We start from the raw sequence: 22719 nt of genomic DNA on the forward strand, positions 1-22719 counted from the left end.
GTAACCAATCATCTTGATTTCATGTAGTGTAGGCAGATTCATGAAAGCTGATTTGTGACTAGCTGCTATGTGTTATTGCCTATTTTGTACTCTTGCCACAGTACTGTCTATTGGGTGGTATGTAGACCACTGTTTTTCTATCTAAATGGTCAAATATAAAATAGTTAACATTGCCTTATAGCCGCCAATCTTATTTATACTGTCATCTCTATATTTTCTAAGGTAGATATTACCCTGACACCTGTAACCAATGTAATTTGCATTTATTTGTGTAACATGTTTTCCTACTGTCTTATTTTCAGGCCTTATAAGCGTGGTACAGCTTGGTGCCCAGTCTGTTATATATCAGGTGGTGACCATTGCATATATGGTAATTATATTTCTGCTTACTTTCAGAGTGCTACTAAGAGAAATATGCTACCGGTCATTAACAACAAATATATCCTACTAAGCACTTTAATATATGACATTTAATGCAGCATTAAACCCCAAACCAAAATGTTAATATATGGCAGCTTGATAATCTTTACATATGGTGGCTGTGTTAATTTTCTTTTTTAAGGCTTTTCCCTCTGTTTTCTGCTGGTGATTTGGCCATTAACACACCTCCTGTGTTAAAGTGCCCCCACTATGGATGTGGGAGCAACAGTGTTAAATGGTTTGTCTTAAACCCCTAACTGATACATCGATACATCTGTTGGACAGCTTGTTCTGTTAAAAAATAACAGACTTACTGGCCAGATCTCCAAGAAGAAAAAACTAGTACAACCATCATATCTAAGAACTGTTAAACTTCAATATAATAAATAATTGTTTTGGGACTTAATACGCTAAAAATATACTTTGAGAGCAAAATAAGAAAACAATACCCTAATGCAGTGTTTTTTAATCTTATTGAGACCAGGGCTTCCAAACTCTTCCACGACCCAACAGTAAAAAGAAAAATAAGTTTATATTCACAGAACAAAAGTATAGTAACATGGTAATACAAAATATGTATTAAGATTCTGGAAGGCTGTGCATGTGGCTGGGTGTCACTGTGGGGGATGTGGAGGGAGATAGGGAACTTTGCAGCAGCCTTGGTGGCCCTGTAAGGAATGAGATTTACTAAAACTGGAGGGCAAAATCAGGTGCAGTTATGCATAGCAGCCAATCTGCTTCTAACTTCAGCTTGTGCAATTGAGCTTTGACAATTAAACCTGGAATCTGATTGGTTTTCAGTGCAGAGCTACACCAGAATTTGCACTCTCCGTTTTTAGTAAATCTCCACCAAGGTGTCTAGAAGGGATGGGGGGGATGCGTCTCTGGAGGGGGTTGGGAGTCTCTTATGGAGGCTAGGCACTTTGCCGGGGAACTGTGGGAGACTGGAGGACACTGTGAGGACTGGGGTGCACTGTGGACAATGTTGGAGGTTATGGGCACTATGGGGGCTGGAGGATCTGCAGCAAGCTAGAGAACTTTGCAGGGGGCTAGGGGACACTGTAGGTGTTTGGACTGCACTGTATGGACTGAGAGCTCTATGAGGGATTGGGTCAGTGTGGGTGGTTGAGGGGCACTGTGGCCTACTATGGGAGGCTGGGTGGCACTATGGTAACTGGGAGGCACTATGGCAGATTAGGGGATCTGCAGTTGGCTTGAAGCACAAGAGTTGGGAGGCCATGGCCCAGCAGTAGGCTATGGCCCAGTGCTTGAGAACCACTGTTCTAGGAGTTGGATGTGTTCTGTCATGGTTATGCAGTAATGGTTGTCTGTCAGCTTACCTATCCTCCATGTGTTCAGCTTTAGAGGCCAGCCACTCTCACCTGGCTCCTTAAGTAATCTCTCCTCAAAGCATGGCTCCACCTCAGCCCCTATCAGAGAACTCTATATTAACCTGTGCACTGCAAGCCAGCCCTGCTGATCAATATTGTGTGTTTAGCTTTCGTGTGCAACTTGCTTTGTCTTCTATGTCTGATTCCAGTTACCGATCTTGGCTTGTTCTCGACTATCCTTACCTGCTTGTTACCCCGACTTTTGGCTATCTCCTGACTATCCTTTCTTGTCGTAGGCTGCTGCTTCCACTCTACCTCCCTGTAGTCTACCGTGAGTGTGAGCTGGTTGACCCTGTGGGGGTTGCAGTGCAGTCCATCCTCACCACTAGAGGCTCTGGTGAACACCTGTTTGCTCTTAGACTCCGCGCCCTGGGGAATCTATGCTTTAGCTCCGTGGTGGGATCCGTGTTGGTGGTCCTGCCTTCCTGAACCTCCCAGAGTTCCATCCACAGCAGTCAGTCCTAGGGTCCACTACCTTAGCGGTGCACTCCTGACTCCAACGGAGTGCATCTGTCACCTGACCTAAGGTGACCTGACATGTGCTATATCATTAAATTGTCACTAGAATACAATTGTAAATGACAACATGTAAAATGCAGTATCTTAATATATATAATATATAAAAAAATGTATTATTATGCTTTTCTTGTGTCTGTCCATAAAGGCTAAACTATTACCGTATCATCCTTATCTTGCAGTCCTAAGCTCATGGGTTTAATACCGAGCAGGAGTTTTAACTGCATGAGATTTGTATGCCCTTCCCATCTTCATCTTCTTTCTTCTGAAAACACACTGTGAAGTTTTTTACTTGTTGCCTTGATTTGCTCTTGTATGTGAGCTTACAGTATATCAGTATATTGCTTTTAAACTCATCTGCAGCACAAACTACTGTGAATGGCTCCAGTGTGTAAAACACAACTTACTACCTTGTAAAGTGTAGTTTATTTGCTCTTCCTTGTCCAGCTGCAAATCAATATAATAAAATTTAAGTATAGACATAGCTTTTTATTTCCGTCCAAGATAGAGTAGAACCTCTGTTAGTTTTTCTGTTTGATGTCTGTGCCCCTCCTAAGTAGATACACTGGCTGACCCATTTCACCAAAGCAGAAAGTGATGGGATATCCAAAATGTTACAGTTGTCACCAAAACAAAATATAAGGGGATATATTCCAATGGGAACACCTGTTCTGGAGACAACTGTCTTATGCCTTATACACACGATCGGAATTTTCGATGGAAAAAGTCGACAGACTTTTTCCATTGGAAATTCCACCATGTGTATGCCCCATCTGACTTTTTTCATCGGAAATTCAGAGGAATTCCGTCCAAGTTTAGATAGAGAACATGTTCTCTTTTACTCGGAATTCCGATGTGATTTTGGCCGGTCAAAGGTCCGACCGTGTGTACGGGGCATAAGAGATAATTTCTTCTCATATCTCAGAACAGGGTGGGAAGGGAATCCTCCTTAAATGGACTTATACAACAACAAGAAAAAACCTACCAGGGGTTTTAACCCCTTCCTCCACTATTAACTGTTAAGAGAGAAAAAAACAAGATCGCTACTTGGAATACTTTAATTGAAAAAAAAACAAACAGTAATATATATATATATTTTATAGATTCCATATGGCATAGGTATGGCTACAAGTGTTCGAGTAGGCAATGCGCTTGGTGCTGGAGATATTGAACAAGCAAAGAAGTCCATGAGAATTGCTTTCCTTATAACAGGTACATTTTATAAATATGAGAAATCTATATACCTGTATAAGCTAAAGCTAGAGACAACAGTAAAAATCTAATGTACTAAAAGTTTTAAAGTACTTTTTTCAAGCGTAAATATGTAAGGTGAACTGCTTGGAAGTACCATTTAGTTAGATGTGTACATGCTAAAGTACTGAGATAGGTTAAAGTGGTTTTAAAGGTTAATTTTTTTTTCTTTAAAATAATAAACACACTATAATTACCTGCTCTGTGTAATGATTTTGCACAGAGCATCCCTATTCTTCCTCTTCTTGGGTCCCCTTTCAGTGCTTCTGGCCCTTGCCGCTTGCGTGCTCACTCCCAAGCCGCATCTGTGTGTTTATGGGACACACAGAGCATGCCTCAATTGCGTTCCCTCCTCACTGGCTGTGATTGACAGCAACAAGAACCAATGAATCCCGCTGCGGTGCTTCAGCCAATGAGGATGGAGAGACCTGGGAGAGTCGCTGCTCTTGTTTACATTACTGGATTGAGTTTGGGCACAGATAAATATTGGGGGGGGGGGGTCTGGGGGGATGTTGCACACTAAGGTTTTTTGCATTCATGTATAGAACACATGAAGGTAAAACGATCTTCACCCTTAAGTGTCGGTTCACACTACAGCGACTTGGGATCCGACTTGTGTCGCCCCAAGTCGCGCAACATGAGAAATTCCATTGAAGTGAATGAGAGCTGTCTTAATGTACACTACTGAAGTCGTTCCAACTTAAGAAAAGGTTCCTGTACTACTTCAAAGCGACTTCTAGGCAACTTGTACCCATTGATTTCAATGGAAGTTGCCTCCAAAGTCGGATCACTGTCTTAACTGAAGCAACTTTACAGGAAGAGAAAATAGTTTACTCAGGCAAGCCCCTCCCTCCCACAGAGCTGATTATTCTGTGATTGGCCACAGCCAAAGTTGCCTGTCCTGGAGGCAACTTTAAGTCGTGTTGTAAGTTGCTCCAAGTCGCGCTGAAGTGTGTAAACCGGCACTTAGAATCACTTTAAGGGAGAATGGGGTACTAGGCGAGGTATCAGCTTTATCCTTCCTCACCCCTTTAATTGACATTAATAAGGATTGCAATAGACACAAAGAAGCTGCTTCACCTTGTCTGTAAAAAAGGCATAGCATACTCATCAGACACTAACTTCTAGTAAGTACACCCTCCCTTGTGATTTGATAACCAAATGCACAACTTATCTCCCCTGTTTAATGCAGGGGCATTAAAGTGGTATCTGGGTCCCTGAAATTCCAGCAGATCCTAGGCCTCTTTTCCTGCTCTCCTAAAGTACATGTGACAAATAACAGCAAATGTCACTTTGAAGATCAATTGTAGCCAAACCCATTTAAGCACTTTCTAACTATGCAGCAATGCACTCCAGAGGACACCAGTGCTCACCCATGGAAAAACTCCAGGTAGCAGCCATGCTGTTGTCAGTAGTACTAGAGCTCAGCATAGACAGATCGAACTTTGGCCAAATTTCAATCTGTGTGTGTCTGTTCCTATTTATCCGACTTCTGTCAAACAGACACACTGGCCCAGATTCAAGTAGAATTGCGCGATATTTGCGGGGGAGCAGGGCAACGATTTTGCCCTGCGCCCCCGCAAATATTTTGCGCTGCCCTCGATTCACGGAGCAGTAGCTCCGTGAATTGCGAGGGCTCGCCGGCAAATTTGCCCGGCGTAAGCGCACGCAAGTTAAATGATCCCGCCGGGGGCGGGAATCATTTAAATTAGGCGCACTCCCGCGCCGAGCGTACAGCGCATGCTCCGTCTGGAAACTTTCCTGACGTGCATTGCGGCAAATGACGTCGCAAGGACGTCATTTGCTTCTAAGTGAACGTGAATGGCGTCCAGCGCCATTCACGTTTCACTTACGCAAACTTACGAAATTCAAATTTCACGGCGCGGGAAGGCCGGCTATACTTTAGCATTGGCTGCCCCTACTATTAGAAGGGGCAGCCTTGCGCTAAAAGTAGCCGTACGGAATTTCCGTACCTGGCTTGCGTGGGGCCCGCGCAAGCTTGTGAATCAGTGGTAGTATGCAATTTGCATACTACACGCTGATACACAATGGGAGCGCCCCCTAGCGGCCCCCGCAAGAATGCAGCCTAAAATCTGCGAGGCATAAGAGCCTTATGCCGCGCAGATTTTAGCCTGCAGTCGGTGTAACGAGGTTCCTGAATCAGGAGCACTCGTTACACCGGAGCAAGTAAGCACTTGCGCTGTGTAACCTATGGTTGCGCGGGCGCAAGTGCTTCTTGAATCTGGGCCACTGCTGTCAATCAGCCGCTGATTAGTGTATACTGACAGTAGTAGGAGCCACTGTCAAAATACAGTGTCTGGGCAGGATTTGGGGGATCTCCAGCAAGCTGAATGATAAAAAAAAAGATTGGATTCCTCCATCCACACAAACTAGGGGGGTGGAGGGACTCTCCTCTGTCAGAACACACTAATCAGCAGTTGGAGCCACTGATCAAGAAGATTTTTCCAACATTCCCATTTAACAGAAGTCAATCTAGAAAGGGTGGCCACACATGGGTTGAATAATGTTTGGTCCCTGCTGAATCAAATGAATTTCATCCTTGTAAGGCCAACATAAAGGAGCAGTATAGCCAAAGCTTTTTTGGCCCTACTCCTATGGATCACAGGATTGCAGTTTGTTCTGCACTCCTGTGACCTGTTTTTATCAGACAGCAGACTAAAGTCCACTGTTGGCTCACATCACTCAGTTTGTTCAGGTGCTGAATCAATCCAGACTTTACATCTAGATCCCCCCAGATGCCTGGGGTGGCAGCTGGCTCAGCCTCTTAGCAAGCCTGCGAGAGCCTGAGCCAGTCGCTCCCGCCCCCTCCACAGCCCAACGCTCCAGTGAGTGCTGGAGGGGCAGAGCAGAGAGCTGGTGACTGACAGCCATGGCTCTGTGCTCAGGGGAGAACTGAGCAATCAGCTGAGCTTGATTGCTAATTTTTTGGTGCAGAGGCAGTGGGGGACAGATTCAGCAAAAGATCAATGCTGCATCCACCTAGGCGAGTATCATTTTTTATACTCTCTTTTAAGTGAGCAGTCTTGTATGCCTAACATGTTCCCTGTCAGTGTTGCTAACCTACCAGATTGAAATTTACTTACACGACACCCAAAATATACTGGCACAGCCAAGTTTTTACTGCCATTTCCAAAAGTTTCAAAATTACAGTTTTAAGTGCAAATTTCAGTATTTAGGCTACAAACAAGTACAATATGCAATTAGCAATGTGATTTAAGGTAGATACTAAAGTAAAAAACATATTTCTTATTTTACTTTCAATATAGTAAGTAAGTGGTTCAGGGATGGGAAATTAGAATGAACAGGCACACACACACATGAAATTGAGCAGTGTTCAGCAGAACAGATCACCAACACACCCCCTGATTCACAGTGACAGTCTCTCTCCATGGCAGGTGGTCTCCTCAGCCCTTTCCAGTCAAAACAGCACCGACAGTCCCGCTCCCGGCTTGTCTTGGTCCCATCCCGCAGACCCGCATATTAGGCTCTGGCCGCTCCGCTCATCTCCCTTGCACCATGACATCACACGACATGCTCAGGCACCACATCCGCCAGACCCGCCCCCTGCCAGTACTGCCTGAACACACTGTAGCAGGCACTTGGAGTATCTCGGCCAGGTCCGGACCCAAGCTGCGCATGCACAGTTCCGACCTGAGCGTCACAGCCATAGTTTTTACTGGCAACCTTTTCCTCTTACTGGAATTTACTGGCAGAAGAAAAGTGCCTGTTTTTTTACTGGCTGCCAGTAAAAATACTGACGGTTGGCAACACTACATATGACTGATTATAATACTACACTTTCTAAGCACTCTAAAAGGGAAACCATGGCTCTTTCTCATGTGTATTTTAGTATGTCTTCCGATGGCTTAATTTGCATGTATAAAGCAACACCCTTTACTTCCCTCACCCTTGTAAAAACTGTTCTATTTATTTTAATATAAAATATCCTTAATCTTTCAAGTATTCTAATAGCAGGACTTTTGCACGACAATTCTAATTCTATTTCCTTAAAATACAGGGAAATAAAAGAAACATATTTTATGAAAAATACATCAAATATGGTACATCGCTTCTTACTAGCATTCTCTGTGTTTTAACATGCTCACATACTTACATTTTCTGTTCCCCAGCTTTTTTCATGATTTCGGATGCAATATTGCTTGCAGCCTTGAAGAATGAGTTCTCATACATATTTACTAATGACAGGTATGTTAGATCATTTAAACTAATTGACTAAGTTATGTTCCTTTTAAAAAATGTATTCTGTCTGGTGGTATCATTACAGGGGGTAATTAAAGGTATTTCTTGTAATTAAAATAGAGCTAAAAAATAAATAAATTGCTGGAACAGCTGTAGAGGGTAGAGTGAGGTTTGAAGGTAAAATTCCTGGACATGCCCTTTAAGGGGAATACTAACTATACCAAAAACAGCAGTTAGGTAATAAAAATTATTTGTTCATTCTGCCCTCATATAACTTACACATACTGTACTTGTAATGGAGAATGTGACAGATTTTTTCTCTTTTGTTCCTATTGTATTTACATACAAGCTCATAAATTCTTACTGAATCAATGCAAATCTCCATGTAGTGATAGAATATTAATGTGCAGTTCAGAAGGGCTAGGACTCCTGTCAGTTTTTTTTTTAAATAGCATACAAAAGCCAGCACGCCAACTTCATATCCAAAATGATGGTTTAAACGGGGGTATAGATGTGTTTATATTGGGGTCACATAAAGATATATACATTTTCTTTTCTTTTTTTTGCACAATTTGAAGGAAGATAGTAATGGGGATAGAGATGAGAATCCCCCCTTCCCCTTTAAAAGTAAAGATAAATAGACATGGGTAAGAGAGGGTATAGATTTGTTTATATTGGGGTAACGTTGCTTTTTATATAATTAAAATATATATATATATATATATATATATATATATATATATATATATATATATATATATAAATATAATATAATATCTTTTTTTGGGGGGAAAGGAGGGGACAGGGGAATGGGCCTAATCCCATGCTTCTCCTTTTCTGCTTTTTTTTTGTTTGTTATTTAGATGGCCCAGGAGAATTAAGAGTATATGCTGCAGTATGGATTCATTTTTGTATTTTAGTGCATATTAGAGGATAGATCCATTAATGTACCTATATGTGCTTGTTATATATTTATTTGTATTTTGAGAATGTTTTGTATTTTTATGAATGACTTGCTAATTGTTTTGCAAAGTATGTAAGATTTTTTATCTGTAAAACTTAATAAAAATAATTTAAAATAAAAACAAAAGTTATGGTTTAATGAAGTCTCATATCAGTACAAAAGCACCATTGTTTCTAGGGTAAGTCTTTATCAAGGTGACTCTATTTTTCAAAGTAGTACTGTATGTGTTCTCTGTCCACTTATCCCTGCAACACTGAGCTCATCTGCTGCTGGGATAGGTGCAGAGAGAGTACGCACTATGCAAGTGAGGCTTTAAAAACATTAAAGTGGAAGTAAAGTCTTTTTTTTTTTTTACTTGTACCTACAGGTAAGCATATAATAAGTCTTACCTGTAGGCACTGTGATTATCTCCTAAACAGGAGATATTCAGAGTGCATGCAGCCGATGACATCATCAGCGCATGCGCTCTGAAGGTTAGGCTTACCGCGCCGGACCTTCAGAGCCCGTGCCATAAACGGCAGCACCCGCACGCATGTGGGAGTGACGTCATTGCGACTCCGGTCACTCACAGAAGAAACAAAAGAAACACCGGGGGAAGATGTCAGCTGTCTCAGCGGTGTGTGGGCCCTGCTGGAGGGCTTCGTTCTAAGGTACGTATTTTATAATGAGCTAGTATGCAATGCATTCTAGCTCAATATGCCTTAGTCTTACAGGCCAATCCCTCCCCCCAGGGTATACAACTAAAATTTAAGGCAAACATTTTCATTTTGGATAGAATAAGGGATGATTATAACTCCTCTGTGTCCCATTAATGAGTTTCCCCGTCATTTCCTGTCCAATAGCCAAAACATAACACTATAGGAAATCCCTCCAAAGTGAGGAAATCCCTAGTTGTCACCAGGGTCACCAGAACTTGCAAGATTTCCCCTCTATTACTATCCTAGTGTCAACTTACAATTTGGGTTTTACTTTTACTTTCACATTCAAAGATAATGGAAAACAGGACAAATGAGAGGGAAAATCTCCCTAACAGGGGCACAGAGAGCAACAAAAATTGACAGGGATTCTAATGCCGCGTACACACGATCATTTTTCGGCATGAAAAAAACTGTTTTTTCCAACTTCAGCATTAAAATGACGTTGCCCATCTGTCGAGTGGCCATACTTATGGGAATGCCTAAGGTGCTTTGGATTTGGGCCAAAATTCATTAAATGGGTGCAGCTTTTATACCAGACCCCCAAGGCTAGAATTTATGTTAATGGTTGGCTATCGGAACAGATTTCCCTGGAAAGGGGCACGAGGCAGGGCTGCCCCCTGTCTCCACTGTTGTATGCCCTGGCAGCGGAACCCCTAGCTATTGCCATACGGATGAGCCCGGAGGTGATTGGATTTAGAAAAGGTGACACATGGGAAAAGATAGGACTGTACGCAGATGACACGGTTCTTTATTTAGCTGACCAGGGCCCATCACTAGCGGCGGCACTAAATATCATAGAGGAAATAGGAAGATTCTCAGGACTTAAAATAAACTGGGATAAATCTAAGATCCTCCCACTAGATCAGTTCCCTCCATCGAGGTCTCAATCGGAATTACCACTGCAAAGGTTTCACACTCCCTGCCAGGCGATATTCAGGAGGGGACAGGGAGGGTGTAGGACACCGCAGTTTGGAGCAGGCATGCTAATACATCATCAAAAGATATGGGACATAGCCCTTAAAAAGCAAGAAAGGTCACATATCCACTCACACACGCCACTATGGGTTAATGGAGGCATGCCCGAACTGACCTCAGTACCAGACTCACAGATCTGGGCCTCGTACGGGGTACTGTACCTCTCTCAGATCCTAACAGAAAGTGGAGTCAAGCCCTTCTCAGTGATGAGAAGGGAGTTCTCCCTCCCACAACAATTTCTATTTAGATATCTACAGCTCAGACACGCACTCAGAAAACAAATGGCATTAGTGGCGGTGGACCCGAGTGTTCCGCCGGTGCTGGATGTCATATTCGGGGCCGACTCGACCAAACTCATATCCAACTTATACTATAATATTAGACAGCGCAGGGTAAACAAGATAGTCCAGACAGCGAGAATACAGTGGGAGCAGGACGTGGGCCCTATTGAGACAGAGGATTGGGGGGAAATTCTGGAGGGCGTAAAGACCGCATCCCCCAAGCTTTCCGACAAAATGACACAATTATATATAATCCACCGAGCGTACCTGACACCACTGAGATTGACAAAGTTCCAACCCACAATGCCCCATGTGTCTATCGATGGAAGGCACCTTCTACCATTTGCTATGGCAGTGCTCCGACATACAGGCTTATTGGTTACAAGTGACGCAATTCCTGCATGACAATATGGGATCACCGGTGGGAATGGACCCAAGATTGTGCCTACTGGGTTTAATACCAGATGTTGAGGTTGACAAATACCAGACCATATTTATACAAGAGTCACTGTTTGTCGCAAGAAAAGTGGTAGCTAGGGCATGGCTGCAAGCAACGGCTCCATCCTTACGGGACTGGAAGAAGGAAATAAATGCTGTACTGCCTTATAGGAAAATGATATATAAACCTAGGGGCCGCCCACAAAAATTTTCTAATGTTTGGGACCGTTGGCTGGAAGATGGGGAAACGTGTACCGTATAATCCATGAAGGATAAGGGGAAGTCAGCGGGCGGAGGGAAAGAGAATGACTTCTGAATGTATGTAAATGTGATATGGGATACCTCATGTAAGATACGGATATGCAGACTGTAATAAAGTTATGTATACCTACCCGGAACGTAATGCCTTTGCGGATGACCTTGAATTTTGAATACATAAGTTGTAAAACAGGAGGAAATGTAACTCCTGTGATGTATAACCTGTACACCTTAAGCACATCTCAATAAACTTGACTTTTTCTGGTTAAAAAAAAAAAATGACGTTGCCCACACGCTATAATTTTTAAAAAATGCTCTAGCAAAGCGCGGTGACGTACAACACGTACGACGGCACTATAAAGGGGAAGTTCCATGCGGATGACGCCACCCTTGGGGCTGCTTTAACTGATTTCCTGTTAGTAAAAGACGATTCGCGCTTTTCTGTCTGTTACAGCGTGATGAATGTGCTTACTCCATTACGAATGGTAGTTTTACCAGAACGAGCGCTCCCGTCTCATAACTTGCTTCTGAGCATGCGTGGGTTTTTAACGTCGTTTTTGCCCACACACGATCATTTTTTACAACCCGAAAAACGACATTGTTTAAAACGTCGTTCAAAAACTGCAGCATGTTCGGGAAAAAAAAATGTCGTTTTTCAGAACCCGCAAAAATTATGTGAAGCCCACACACGAAAAATGATCGTGTGTACGCAGCATAAGTCTTCTCCATTCTATCCAAAACTAAACAAAGTTTTGCCTTTAGTTATACTTGAAACACTTTCGTTCCTGAGATGCAAGGCGGGACCTGCATCTCAGGTCATAGGCCTCGTACACACGACCATTTTCGGTCGTGTGTATGTTTTTCGTCGAGAAAACTGTCATGGATCTCGACGAGAAAAAAAGAGAACATGCTCTCTTTTTTTCTCGTCGAGAGTCTCAATTTCCTCGTCGTATTTCTCGGTCAGGCTGGTTTACAATGAGAAACACGTTCGTGTGTATGCTTAGAAACCCGCGCATGCTCAGAATAAAGTATGAGACGGGAGCGCACCTTCGGTAAAAGTAGCGTTCATAATGGAGATAGCACATTCGTCACGCTGTAACAGACTGAAAAGCGCGAATCGTCTCTCACTAAACTTTTACTTAACACGCAGTAACATAAGATTAGCAAAAGCAGCCCCAAGGGTGGAACCAGTGGAATCAAACTTCCCCTTTATAGTGCCGTCGTACGTGTTGTACGTCACCGCGTTTGAGAACGACGAGATTTTGTCTTGACAGTGTGTATGCAAGGAAAGCTTGACAAGATTCTCGTCAAGCCTAACAAGAACCTCGTCGAGGAAAACAACATTTCTTTTACGACGAGATTCTCGGTCATGTGTACTAGGCCTAAGGATGTCAACATTTAGGCTAGGCTGCATGGGGGACAGAAGTGGCATCTGCTTTCACCTATATTTTGAAAAACCACACAGTGTATTTAAAACTACTGCAGGCCTTTGTCTGCATGGGCTAGTTTCTGTAAAATTACTAACCACAGTTCCTAAATGCTATATTTAAGTACATTAAAATGAATAGCACACAAAATGTTAATTTCCTGATTTTACTGATGCACATTATTTTATATACCCTCGTGTTACACAGCAAGAAAACCTTATAAAGTGGGATGTTCTGAATAAAATACGTTGGGCTTTGCTTTCTTATTTCAATCTCTTGTTCATATTTAATTATCTTTATAAGGGTCTACATAAATACAAACTGCTTACCCTTTTTTTATCATTTTCTTCCAGAGAGATAGCCACTCTTGTTTCTGATGTTATACCTATATACATTGTCTTCCACATGTTTGAAATCATTGCTGTGAGTACATATGCATCTACATTGAAAGAACATTGTGTTTTTTTATATATATATATATATATATATATATATATATATATATAGCACTATGTAAACATTCTAAGAGCCTATAAAAAAAATGCAGTAAAATGAGGATGCTTAAAAAATATTTCAAGGAATAGCTTTAGTGTGTTAAAGCAGAATTTCAGTCCCCAGTAATTCCCCCTTCCCCAGTGCTGCCATCTTTAAAAATCTGGACCCAGAAAAAACCTGCAGCACATATCAAAACACACATGTGCAGACCATGTGATACCAAGGACCTCACATTTGTGTTGTCTTTGTACATGTGTGGGCAACTCTCCACGTGTACACAGATGTGCTGCAGGTCTCAAACTGATCCCGAAGCCCTGTGTAGAATCTAATGGTACATAAGTGCTATCAAAGTGCCTTGGGAGTGTAACCTCATGTTTGCCTAGGCTTCAAACTTAAAGTGGAAAAGGGGGAGAGCCAGATTTAAATAAGTTGCCTCATTGGATGAAGGTCCGCTTTAACAACCAGTACTTACACAGAAATAAACGTAAATCAAAACAGGATTTGGTGTGTCCACTATTTGCATTTAAAACAGCATCAGCTGCATATACTGTACCGTTTATATACAAGCTTTTAATTTTTATTCAATGCTCATTCTTCAAATCATTTTGTATTTCCATCCACTGTACTAATTATTTTTTTGGCAAATCATACAATAAATTGTGCCATTATCTTTATTGGGATACTATCATTTATTTTCAGTAAGAGTATATTATGATAATATTCTTTAGTCACTCTTCTATATAGAAGGAAAACTTAATTCCCTGGCACAAAAAGACTGTATCCTTATTTTTTGAAGTGTTAAAAAAAAAAATTTCCTTGATTCTCTCATAATAGCCAATCAGTTTCTGCCTTTGTCAACTGTCACAATGAAGATGGCAAAATATTGATTGCGATTTTGGATAGTATATTTTATATATTTATCAATATATTGATTGTATCTAAACTTGTGCGGCTTACCAGTGCTGAGATGTGGTGGGTTTGTTTTCAGATTTTTTTTCCCTTTATTTTCACTTGGTATTCCTGCAAATAATACTGTATACTTCCTTTTCTAGGATAAGAATGGTCACTGTACTATACCAGTATGGAGGAGCAAAATTATCACCCTAATGCCACGTATACACAAACGGAAATTCTGACAACAAATGTTCGAAGTGAGCTTTTGGTCAGAAATTCCGACAGTGCGTAGGCTCCATCGGACATTTACTGTCAGAATTTCAAACAATAAAATTTTGAGAGCTGATTCTCAATTTTTCCGACAGCAAACGTTCTTGTCGCAAATTCCGGTCGTCTGTATGCAATTCCAACGCACAAAAATCCTACGCATGCTCGAAATCATTAAACTTATTTTTTCTCGACTCATCGTAGTGGTGTACGTCACCGTGTTCTTGACGTTTGGAATTTCCGACAACATTTGTGTGACCGTGTGTATGCAACACAAGTTTGAGCCAAAATTCCGTCTGAAAAAAATCCACAGTTTTGTTGTTGGAATTTCCGATCGTGTGTACGTGGCATAAGACAGGAAATTGAGGGAAGACAGGACACCTCCTCCTTTACTTATCCATAAAATAAGATGGAGATGCTCTGTAGTGTACAGGTTTACATAAGCAGAGCTGAAAAGATGTTGCAAACTTATAAGCTCAATAGGTTACTTGTAGGATCAACAGTTTTATTTTTATTTATTTTTTTAAACAGATATAACAATATAACAAAACAGTTTTAATGATATATTTAACAGACTGAAAAGAAGCAAATAAGAACATCTTATTTTTGGGCTTTACCAAGCATATACAGCTTAATAATGAAAAAAGATATAAAAAAATGAATTAGCAAGACTGATTGTTTGGTGTGCACAAAGATCATATTGGGTGGCCAACCTTTGAAATTAATCATACAATGATTTTCAGGTGGTGGGAACTTTAGAAAAAAAAATAGCTACAATCAGGTTTTGTTAACCACATCTCTTTACTGGAAATAGTTTTTTTTTCACAGTTTGGATACAGCAAACTGAAAGTAATTTGTATAACTAAAGATAGAAATGAACAACTATGATCATTTTGGAGGTTTGAAAGTTGTAACACATTAACACTAAATTAAATGTTTTCTACCTAAAGTGTGTATGTAGCGGCGTACTTAGAGGAATAGGAAGACAGAAGATTGGAGCGGTTATATTTGCCATTGGCTATTATGTACTTGGATTGCCAGTGGGGGCTGCTCTAATGTTTGCAGCCAAGGTGGGCATAAAAGGTATGTTTATGGATTTTTTAAATTTCTGTTTAATAAGTAAACCCCAATGTTACATTTGATGGCCTAATAAAGTACTATTTTAACACAAAGTATGTTAACTTTGACAACTTTGTATCTACTGCTTAGTTAGATCTAACACAACCCTGTATATGATTATATTCATATAGGTGGGGGTTGCAGCTGTTTAAAAAATTCAATAAAAGTTATACTGATCAGATGTTACCTACACTAACTGCACTTAACCCATATGTTGTCATTTACTGAACTCACTGTTATTTACAAAATAATGCAGCCAGAATTTGAAGGCACCTAAAAGGTGCCTGCATATATATTCTGCAGCTACTAATTTCCTGCTTTGCCGGTGCACTGTGGTTTGGCTGTAGAAAAATCATATGCGCGTTTCGCTTGTGCGCTCCCATTGACTTTGATTAGACCATGCGTTTTCTGAAAGGGCATCAAAGATGCAGCATGCAGGAATTTGATGTGCTTTGGTTAAAATGCATTGTCTAATAGAATCCAGTAAGACCACAGCACACCAGTATAAACCCAACCCTATCTGCCCTTTTCTGTGGCTGAAGGATTTTTGATATTGTCTTGTGTACGTCCATTGAGGTTTTAATGCTAAATTTTATTCTTTAAAGGTCTTTGGATTGGAATGATTCTCTGTGGAGTGTTTCTGTCTGTTTTCTTCATTATCTATCTTGTAAAAGTAAACTGGCATGACATCTCCCTTGAAGTAAGTGTTCATGATTGGATATGTCTCTATAATGCTCAGCCACGCCGTGTTTGAAATGTAACAGTGAGTGCGGGGAGAGGAACCCCCTGCCCTCTGTCATTGGAGGGGGGGGGGGGCAATTATGCTTAAAGCGGGGGTTCACCCTGTTAAAAAAAAAAAAAATGTTTTTTTTTATAAGACCATTACATTCGGCATTGTAGCGCGAGCTACGGTATGCCGGTCTTACATTTTTTATCCCCGTACTCACTGTGCTATCGATGATTGATTGAAGAATCCGGGGAATGGGCGTTCCTATGGTGAGAGAAGGTGATTGACGGCCGACCCTGGCACGTCACGCTTCTCCGGAAATAGCCGAAATAGGCTTGGCTATTCACGGCGCCTGCGCATAGCCTGTGCGCAGGCGCCGTGAATAGCCGAGACCTACTCCGGCTGTCTTCGGGGAGCGTGACGTGCCAGAGCCGGCCGTCAATCATCCTCCCTCTCCATAGGCACGCCCATTCCCCGCGGGAGTCAGAATCTTCAATCATCGATAGCACAGTGAGTACGGGGATTAAAAATTTAAGACCGGCATACCGTAGCTCGCGCTACGATGCCGAAAGTAATGGTCTAATGATGCAAAGGAGGGTGAACCACCGCTTTAACATATATGTTGCACTCTAAATACGGGTGTAACATCTAACATGCTGTAAGGTACCTGTAAAAGGTAGTGTCCAAAGTGGAGCTTGTGTGCTGAGGATTCAGGCAAAAACGTAGTCAGGCAGATTAGGTTGGCAACAGATCAGGCAAAATGGTACACGATCGAAATCCAGAGAGTGGTCAGGCAGGCAAAGGTCATACACGAGCTGGCGGTGAAGTACAAAATCAGCAGGCTAGAGAGTAGTCAGGAAATTCAGGCAGAAGTTCAACACGATTATCAAGATCACAAAGCAGTCACAACACCCAGGGAACTAATCCACATAAACGGGCGCTGAGTGATAACATCACTTCCTATTTATGGGCTGCATTGATTGGAAATTTCCAAAAGTGCAGATCTCCTCTGTAGCACAACAGGTAAGGCTGCAGCTGTGGGACCAGGAAGATCCCGGTTCAAATACACCCAGGTGCATGACATGCTCAGATAGTGAACGTATCCTTTAACAAGTTTTGGCTGGAGTCCAAGTTTAACTGTAAATGCATTATTGATTAGACATGTAATGAAACTAAGCTTTCACAAAAAAACACCAGTACAGGACAAAAGTATTTCGTTATCAGGTATTTAAATACACTAAAAGGGAGCATATCAAATTAACAGCATATATCAGTGTAATAAAGCTCAAATATTAAAAGTTTCTGGAAGAAAACTACAATAATCATAAAACATATGATGCACAAATGAGAAAGCAGTGGTATAGTCACCAATCTTTGGTAAGCAGTCTCAGGTCAAGAAAGAGAGGAGCATTACCTGGTGTGATATATAACACTCTCAGGCCCCGTACACACGTCCGAGGAACTCGACGTGCCAAACACATCGAGTTCCTCGTCGAGTTCAGTGTGGAAGTCGCCGAGATCTCGGCGGGCCGACTTTCCTCATTGAACAACGAGGAAATAGAGAACATGTTCTCTTTTCGGCTGAAAAGTGTACACACGACCGAGTTTCTCGGCAGAATCCAGCTCCGACCGAGTTTCTGGCTGAATTCTGCTGAGAAACTCGGTCGTGTGTACGGGGCCTCAGACTCACCCTGTGCAGTGATTTCCAGTTCGTGGTTCAAAAATCTAAGCTCCATCAGACTGAGGCAGGTTAATTCAACAGTCAACCCTTTACAAACACAAATGGTAGATGCCATTACATGTTTAATGGAAACATGCAGGGCCGTCTTAATAGCATCATGGGCCCCTGGGAAAAGTAATGCTCTGGCTCCTCTACGCCCTACATCTTCCCCCCAGCACTCTGACCCCTCTACACCCCAGATATCCAGCCAGCACTCTGACCCCTCCACACCCCAGATATCCCCCCAGCACTCTGACCCCTCCACACCCCAGATATCCCCCCAGCACTGTAACCATATACCATAAGATACCCCTTGTATTGTGACCCCACTACATCCCTGATACCCCCTACACTGTGGCCTCTCTACATCCCGATACCTATCACTATAACCACCCAAGCTACCCCAAGCATTGCTTTGGGGAAGTGCAGGGGCCCCCCATGCAGCTGGGGGCCCTGGGCAGTGCCCAGGTGTGCCCTCTCATTAAGACAGCCCTGGAAACATGTACTGTTCATAGCATCTGTTGTAGCAATTATGACCTTTAAGAAATGCCTGTGGCTCTCACTGTTATGCCCAGACAGGAATGTAACAGGATTTAAAACATGGTAGTGTTCTTCAAAGAGGCAATCAATGGTTCAATTTTGGGTAAGAGCATTACGAGATTCAGATTAATGATTGTCAGGTCACCTGTGGCCAGGTGACAAGTGCACCCTGTAGGGGTCAGGGATGCACCACAGGGAAGTGAACCCTATAGCCGACTACTGCTGGCAGGGAGGAAGCGTAACCCAAGATCACCCAGGGCGCGGAGTCTAAGACCCAGTTTTGTATTCACCAGAGCCCTTGATGGTAGGGATGGTCTTGGCCGCAACTGGGTCCAGGTCGCGTTCCCGGGATTCCTTAAGTCACACTCCGCAGGGAGAAGGGGGAAGCAGCCAGCAGGACAAACAGTGGTGATGGACAGGCCGAGGTCTGTCCATCTGCAGGCGATGACGATTTCCGAATGAAACCTCTGTCAAGGTTTTCTGCGACATACTCAGACATGGCCTGGGTCTCTGGGATGGACAAAGGGTATGTGCGACCCCTGGGCAGAATTGCTCCAGGAACAAGGTCAATGGCACAGTCAAAAGATCTGTGGGAAGGAAGCACCTCAGCTGATTTCTTACAGAACACATCCCGGTAATCGCTGTAAGCAGTGGGAAGATCCGAAGATACTGATGTGGTAGCAACCGGAAGTTCCCCCTTAGGAGTCACCTTGGAAAGACATGACGAGAAACATGAAGGGCCCCAAGCCAGAATCTGCCCAGAAGCCCAGTCCACATGGGGAGAGTGGAGCTGTAGCCAAGGAAGGCCCAATACAATGGGAGTGGAGGCTTTAGGTAGGATGAGAAAGGATATCCACTCCTGGTGGAGAATCCCTATCGACATCCTAATAGGTAGTGTCTGGAAGCGAAGCCAAGATCACCCAGGGCGCGGAGTCTAAGACCCAGTTTTGTATTCACCAGAGCCCTTGATGGTAGGGATGGTCTTGGCCGCAACTGGGTCCAGGTCGCGTTCCCGGGATTCCTTAAGTCACACTCCGCAGGGAGAAGGGGGAAGCAGCCAGCAGGACAAACAGTGGTGATGGACAGGCCGAGGTCAGGGCAACAGGCAGACAAGGATAACCGTGGAACATGCAGATAGTCAGGAGCACAGGCAGACAAGGAAGTCGGGGACAAGCCAAAACGGTACACGGAAAGATGATCGTAGCACTCTGCAAACAGGAACTAGCAATACACTGCAGACAGGAACTAAGCATAGGAACACTGTTGAACAGCACTGCAGACCTGTAGAGCAAAGGTTAATATAGGCTTCCTGGGATGGAATAGGGTGGAGCCATACAGGAAGAGGAAGTGATAAAAGGGGAAACCAGAACAGGATCTGCCTCTAATGAACACATGGAGATCAGGTAGGCAGACAGACTTGATGCATATTCATGACAATGATTTTTTAAATAATATTCTAATGAAAACAATAAAAATGGTTCAAGTAAACATATGCACTGGCGACTCTTTTTTTTTTTTTTTGTTACTTTTTTAATAATGAAATATAGGGTCAATAGCGCTATCAATTCTTTTTTGCTGTCTGTGTCCCGTTGGGGAGATTTGCCTTCACTTCCTATGCCAGAGACACAACAGAAAGGAAGAAGAGATCTTTATAAAGATATATAAATCTTTATAAAGAAACAGAATTTTCCCTATTAGACAGTCGTTAACAGAATGGGTGTCCCTGCTGGAAGATTTCCTCTCACCCAATATTCTGATGACTATAAATTTTGCATTTCCCATTAGTAACTGTGATCACCTGGACAAGTAAAGAGAGTTCTCACTCTATCCAAAACTAATATAAAACGTTTTGGCGATATATACAAGGTAATGTACTTAGCAATTAATAATAACTAATAAAACACTCTGTACGTGATTTTCTTTTTAGGCTCAGGCACGATCAGGAATGCCATGTAATGAGAAAATTCCTTCAGGTATGTTTCAGTATTACAGAAATGGAATAACAACTCTGAATTCTTTTTCAAATGCCACTAGTAAGTTATGGAAGTATGTGTCAATTTGAACACATAAAATTAAGAAAGTAAAGCTCTAATTTAAATCTGATTATTGCTCTGTATCTGAACGTTAAGAAAGGGTAATGCAAGGGTCAGATATTGGCAAATATGGTCTAAAATGTATTTATTTTTTTAATTAAAAATTACCATTATATAGTTTGTCATATATGGCCATTTATAGTTATGGCCAAATGTGAAAAGTCCAGTAAATTGTTGTGATAACTTAAGCCTGTAATCATCATTTGAATTTTCTATCTGTTGCCATAGAAGATATGTGACATTCACTTACTTGTGTCATCCCATAGGAATTGTTTTACCCCAAATGCTAGATAATTATTGGTAGAACAAATCCAAAAGATTGCTGTTGGGAATTCTTAGGCTCTATTCACACTAATGCGTTTTTTCATACTTTTTTTCAGAAACGCATTGCATTTTTTTAACATGGGTTCCTATAGAACACGTTCACATCAATGCATTTTTGTGCCTCTGGGTTTTTGGAAAGGGTCGTGGACTTTTTTTCCCACAAAATGCAGTGTTTTGCATGTACTAAACTTCAATGGACATGTATCCAAAACGCTAGTACTGTGTTTTTTCCACGTTTTTACTGCGATTTTAACGAAATTTGCATTTTGTGATTTGTGTGTTTTTTTTTTTGTCTGTACATTCACTGTATATAGCTGGTTGCTAAGGAGCAGGCCGGGAAGCCGGCTGCCGCATTCTTAACAACATGTCACTTATGAATCATCAGCTGTCATTTTAATCCCAGTCTTTTTCCCCTTCCTCCTTCGGTCTTTTTCTCCTTCTTCCTTCGGTCTTTTTCTCCTTCCTTCAGTCTTCTTCTTCCTCCAGTCTTCTTCTTCCTCTGGTCATCTTCTTTCTCCAGGCTTCTTCCTCCCGTGTCCTTCTTCCTCCGCTGCCACTCCCACTACCGACCCACTGAAAATAAAAATAACGACCCTTCTCCAATACTGGGACTCGCCCATCTGTCCATATGGCATCATCCATAGACCCCGCCCCTTGTGACGTCTCACACCCATTATAATCCCCTGGGTGGTAAAGTCGCAAGGGGCAGGGTCTCTGAATGACGTCATCCACCCCATTGCAGCGTCGGAGGAGGTTCGTTTTCTTTACATTCAGCGGGTGGAGGAAGATGAACACCAGAGGAAGAAGAAGACCGGAGGAAGAAGAAGACCAGAGGGAGAAGCGGGTGAAGAAGACAATTTTAATAAAGGACTTGTCAAAGACTGTCTATTGTCTTTTGTCGCACTACACTACTTTTTGGATGAGTGGGTATGGGTACAACCCCATACTCATTCACATGGGGGGCGGTATCTGGGGGCCCCATTGATAATGGGGGATTCTGGATTCCAATAAGTCCCCCAGGCCCCCACAACCGCTGGCCAGGGTTGTGGGGAAGAGGCCCTTGTTTTTTTTATATCCAGCTGTCAGCGGGGAATAAACTGCGCAAAGCACAGCAATAAGCACTGCATAAATGTTTTAAAGCAACACGCATAGATGTGAATCGAGCCTAAAACAGCATTCTCATAATACAATAAATTATTCTGTTAAAATCAAATCTAACAGTTAATAACTGTAGTTTTTCATGTTTACAGCAGCAAAGAACACATCAGACATAATCGTATTATCAGACATCTCTACTCAACAGACTGAAACAAAACAGCTGCCCTTACAAGAACAATATGCCTCCAAAGACCCCTTACAAATGAGGGATGTGATTGTTCTGCGTGGACTCACTCTAGCTCTGGCCATTGCCATGCTTTTAACTGGAATTATAATTAAAGTCTGGATATCTGGTAACTGAATGTGTAAAAAAAAAACACTGGTATAACGCCATTCTTGCAGGAGCTGCTTGGTAGACTGGGTTCTCTGATCTTTTGACATACCAGGTTAAAGTGGAAATTCAGTCATTTTATCAACTTTTCATCTATTCTGCCCTTGTTGTTTTAACTTTGGATAGTAAAACTTTTTTTTCTGCCAGTAAATACCTTTATACAACCCACTTCCTGTTTCTTGTCTGGTAAAAAGCCTAGGCTTATGACATC

The 22719-nt window shown here is 42.2% G+C and overlaps 1 protein-coding gene across 5 annotated transcripts in view; it reads left to right on the forward strand.

The window, feature by feature from the left end:
- LOC120926671 (multidrug and toxin extrusion protein 1-like) overlaps positions 1–22494 on the forward strand; it is a 70560-nt gene extending 48066 nt beyond the window's left edge. For 2 of the 5 annotated variants that reach the window (XM_040336796.1, XM_040336794.1), the window contains exons 10-17: positions 303–370; positions 3431–3539; positions 7730–7805; positions 13194–13263; positions 15447–15579; positions 16221–16315; positions 20530–20575; positions 22270–22494. In XM_040336796.1, coding sequence (XP_040192730.1) covers positions 303–370; positions 3431–3539; positions 7730–7805; positions 13194–13263; positions 15447–15579; positions 16221–16315; positions 20530–20575; positions 22270–22478 — 806 coding nt within the window. In that variant the 3' untranslated portion in view covers positions 22479–22494. The remainder of the gene's footprint in view (positions 1–302; positions 371–3430; positions 3540–7729; positions 7806–13193; positions 13264–15446; positions 15580–16220; positions 16316–20529; positions 20576–22269) is intronic. The other 3 variants (XM_040336795.1, XM_040336798.1, XM_040336797.1) reach the window with 3 other exon arrangements.
- Positions 22495–22719: the final 225 nt, after the last annotated feature.

The sequence above is a fragment of the Rana temporaria genome, chromosome 2 (assembly GCF_905171775.1).
Source record: "Rana temporaria chromosome 2, aRanTem1.1, whole genome shotgun sequence".
Classification (NCBI taxonomy): domain Eukaryota; kingdom Metazoa; phylum Chordata; class Amphibia; order Anura; family Ranidae; genus Rana; species Rana temporaria.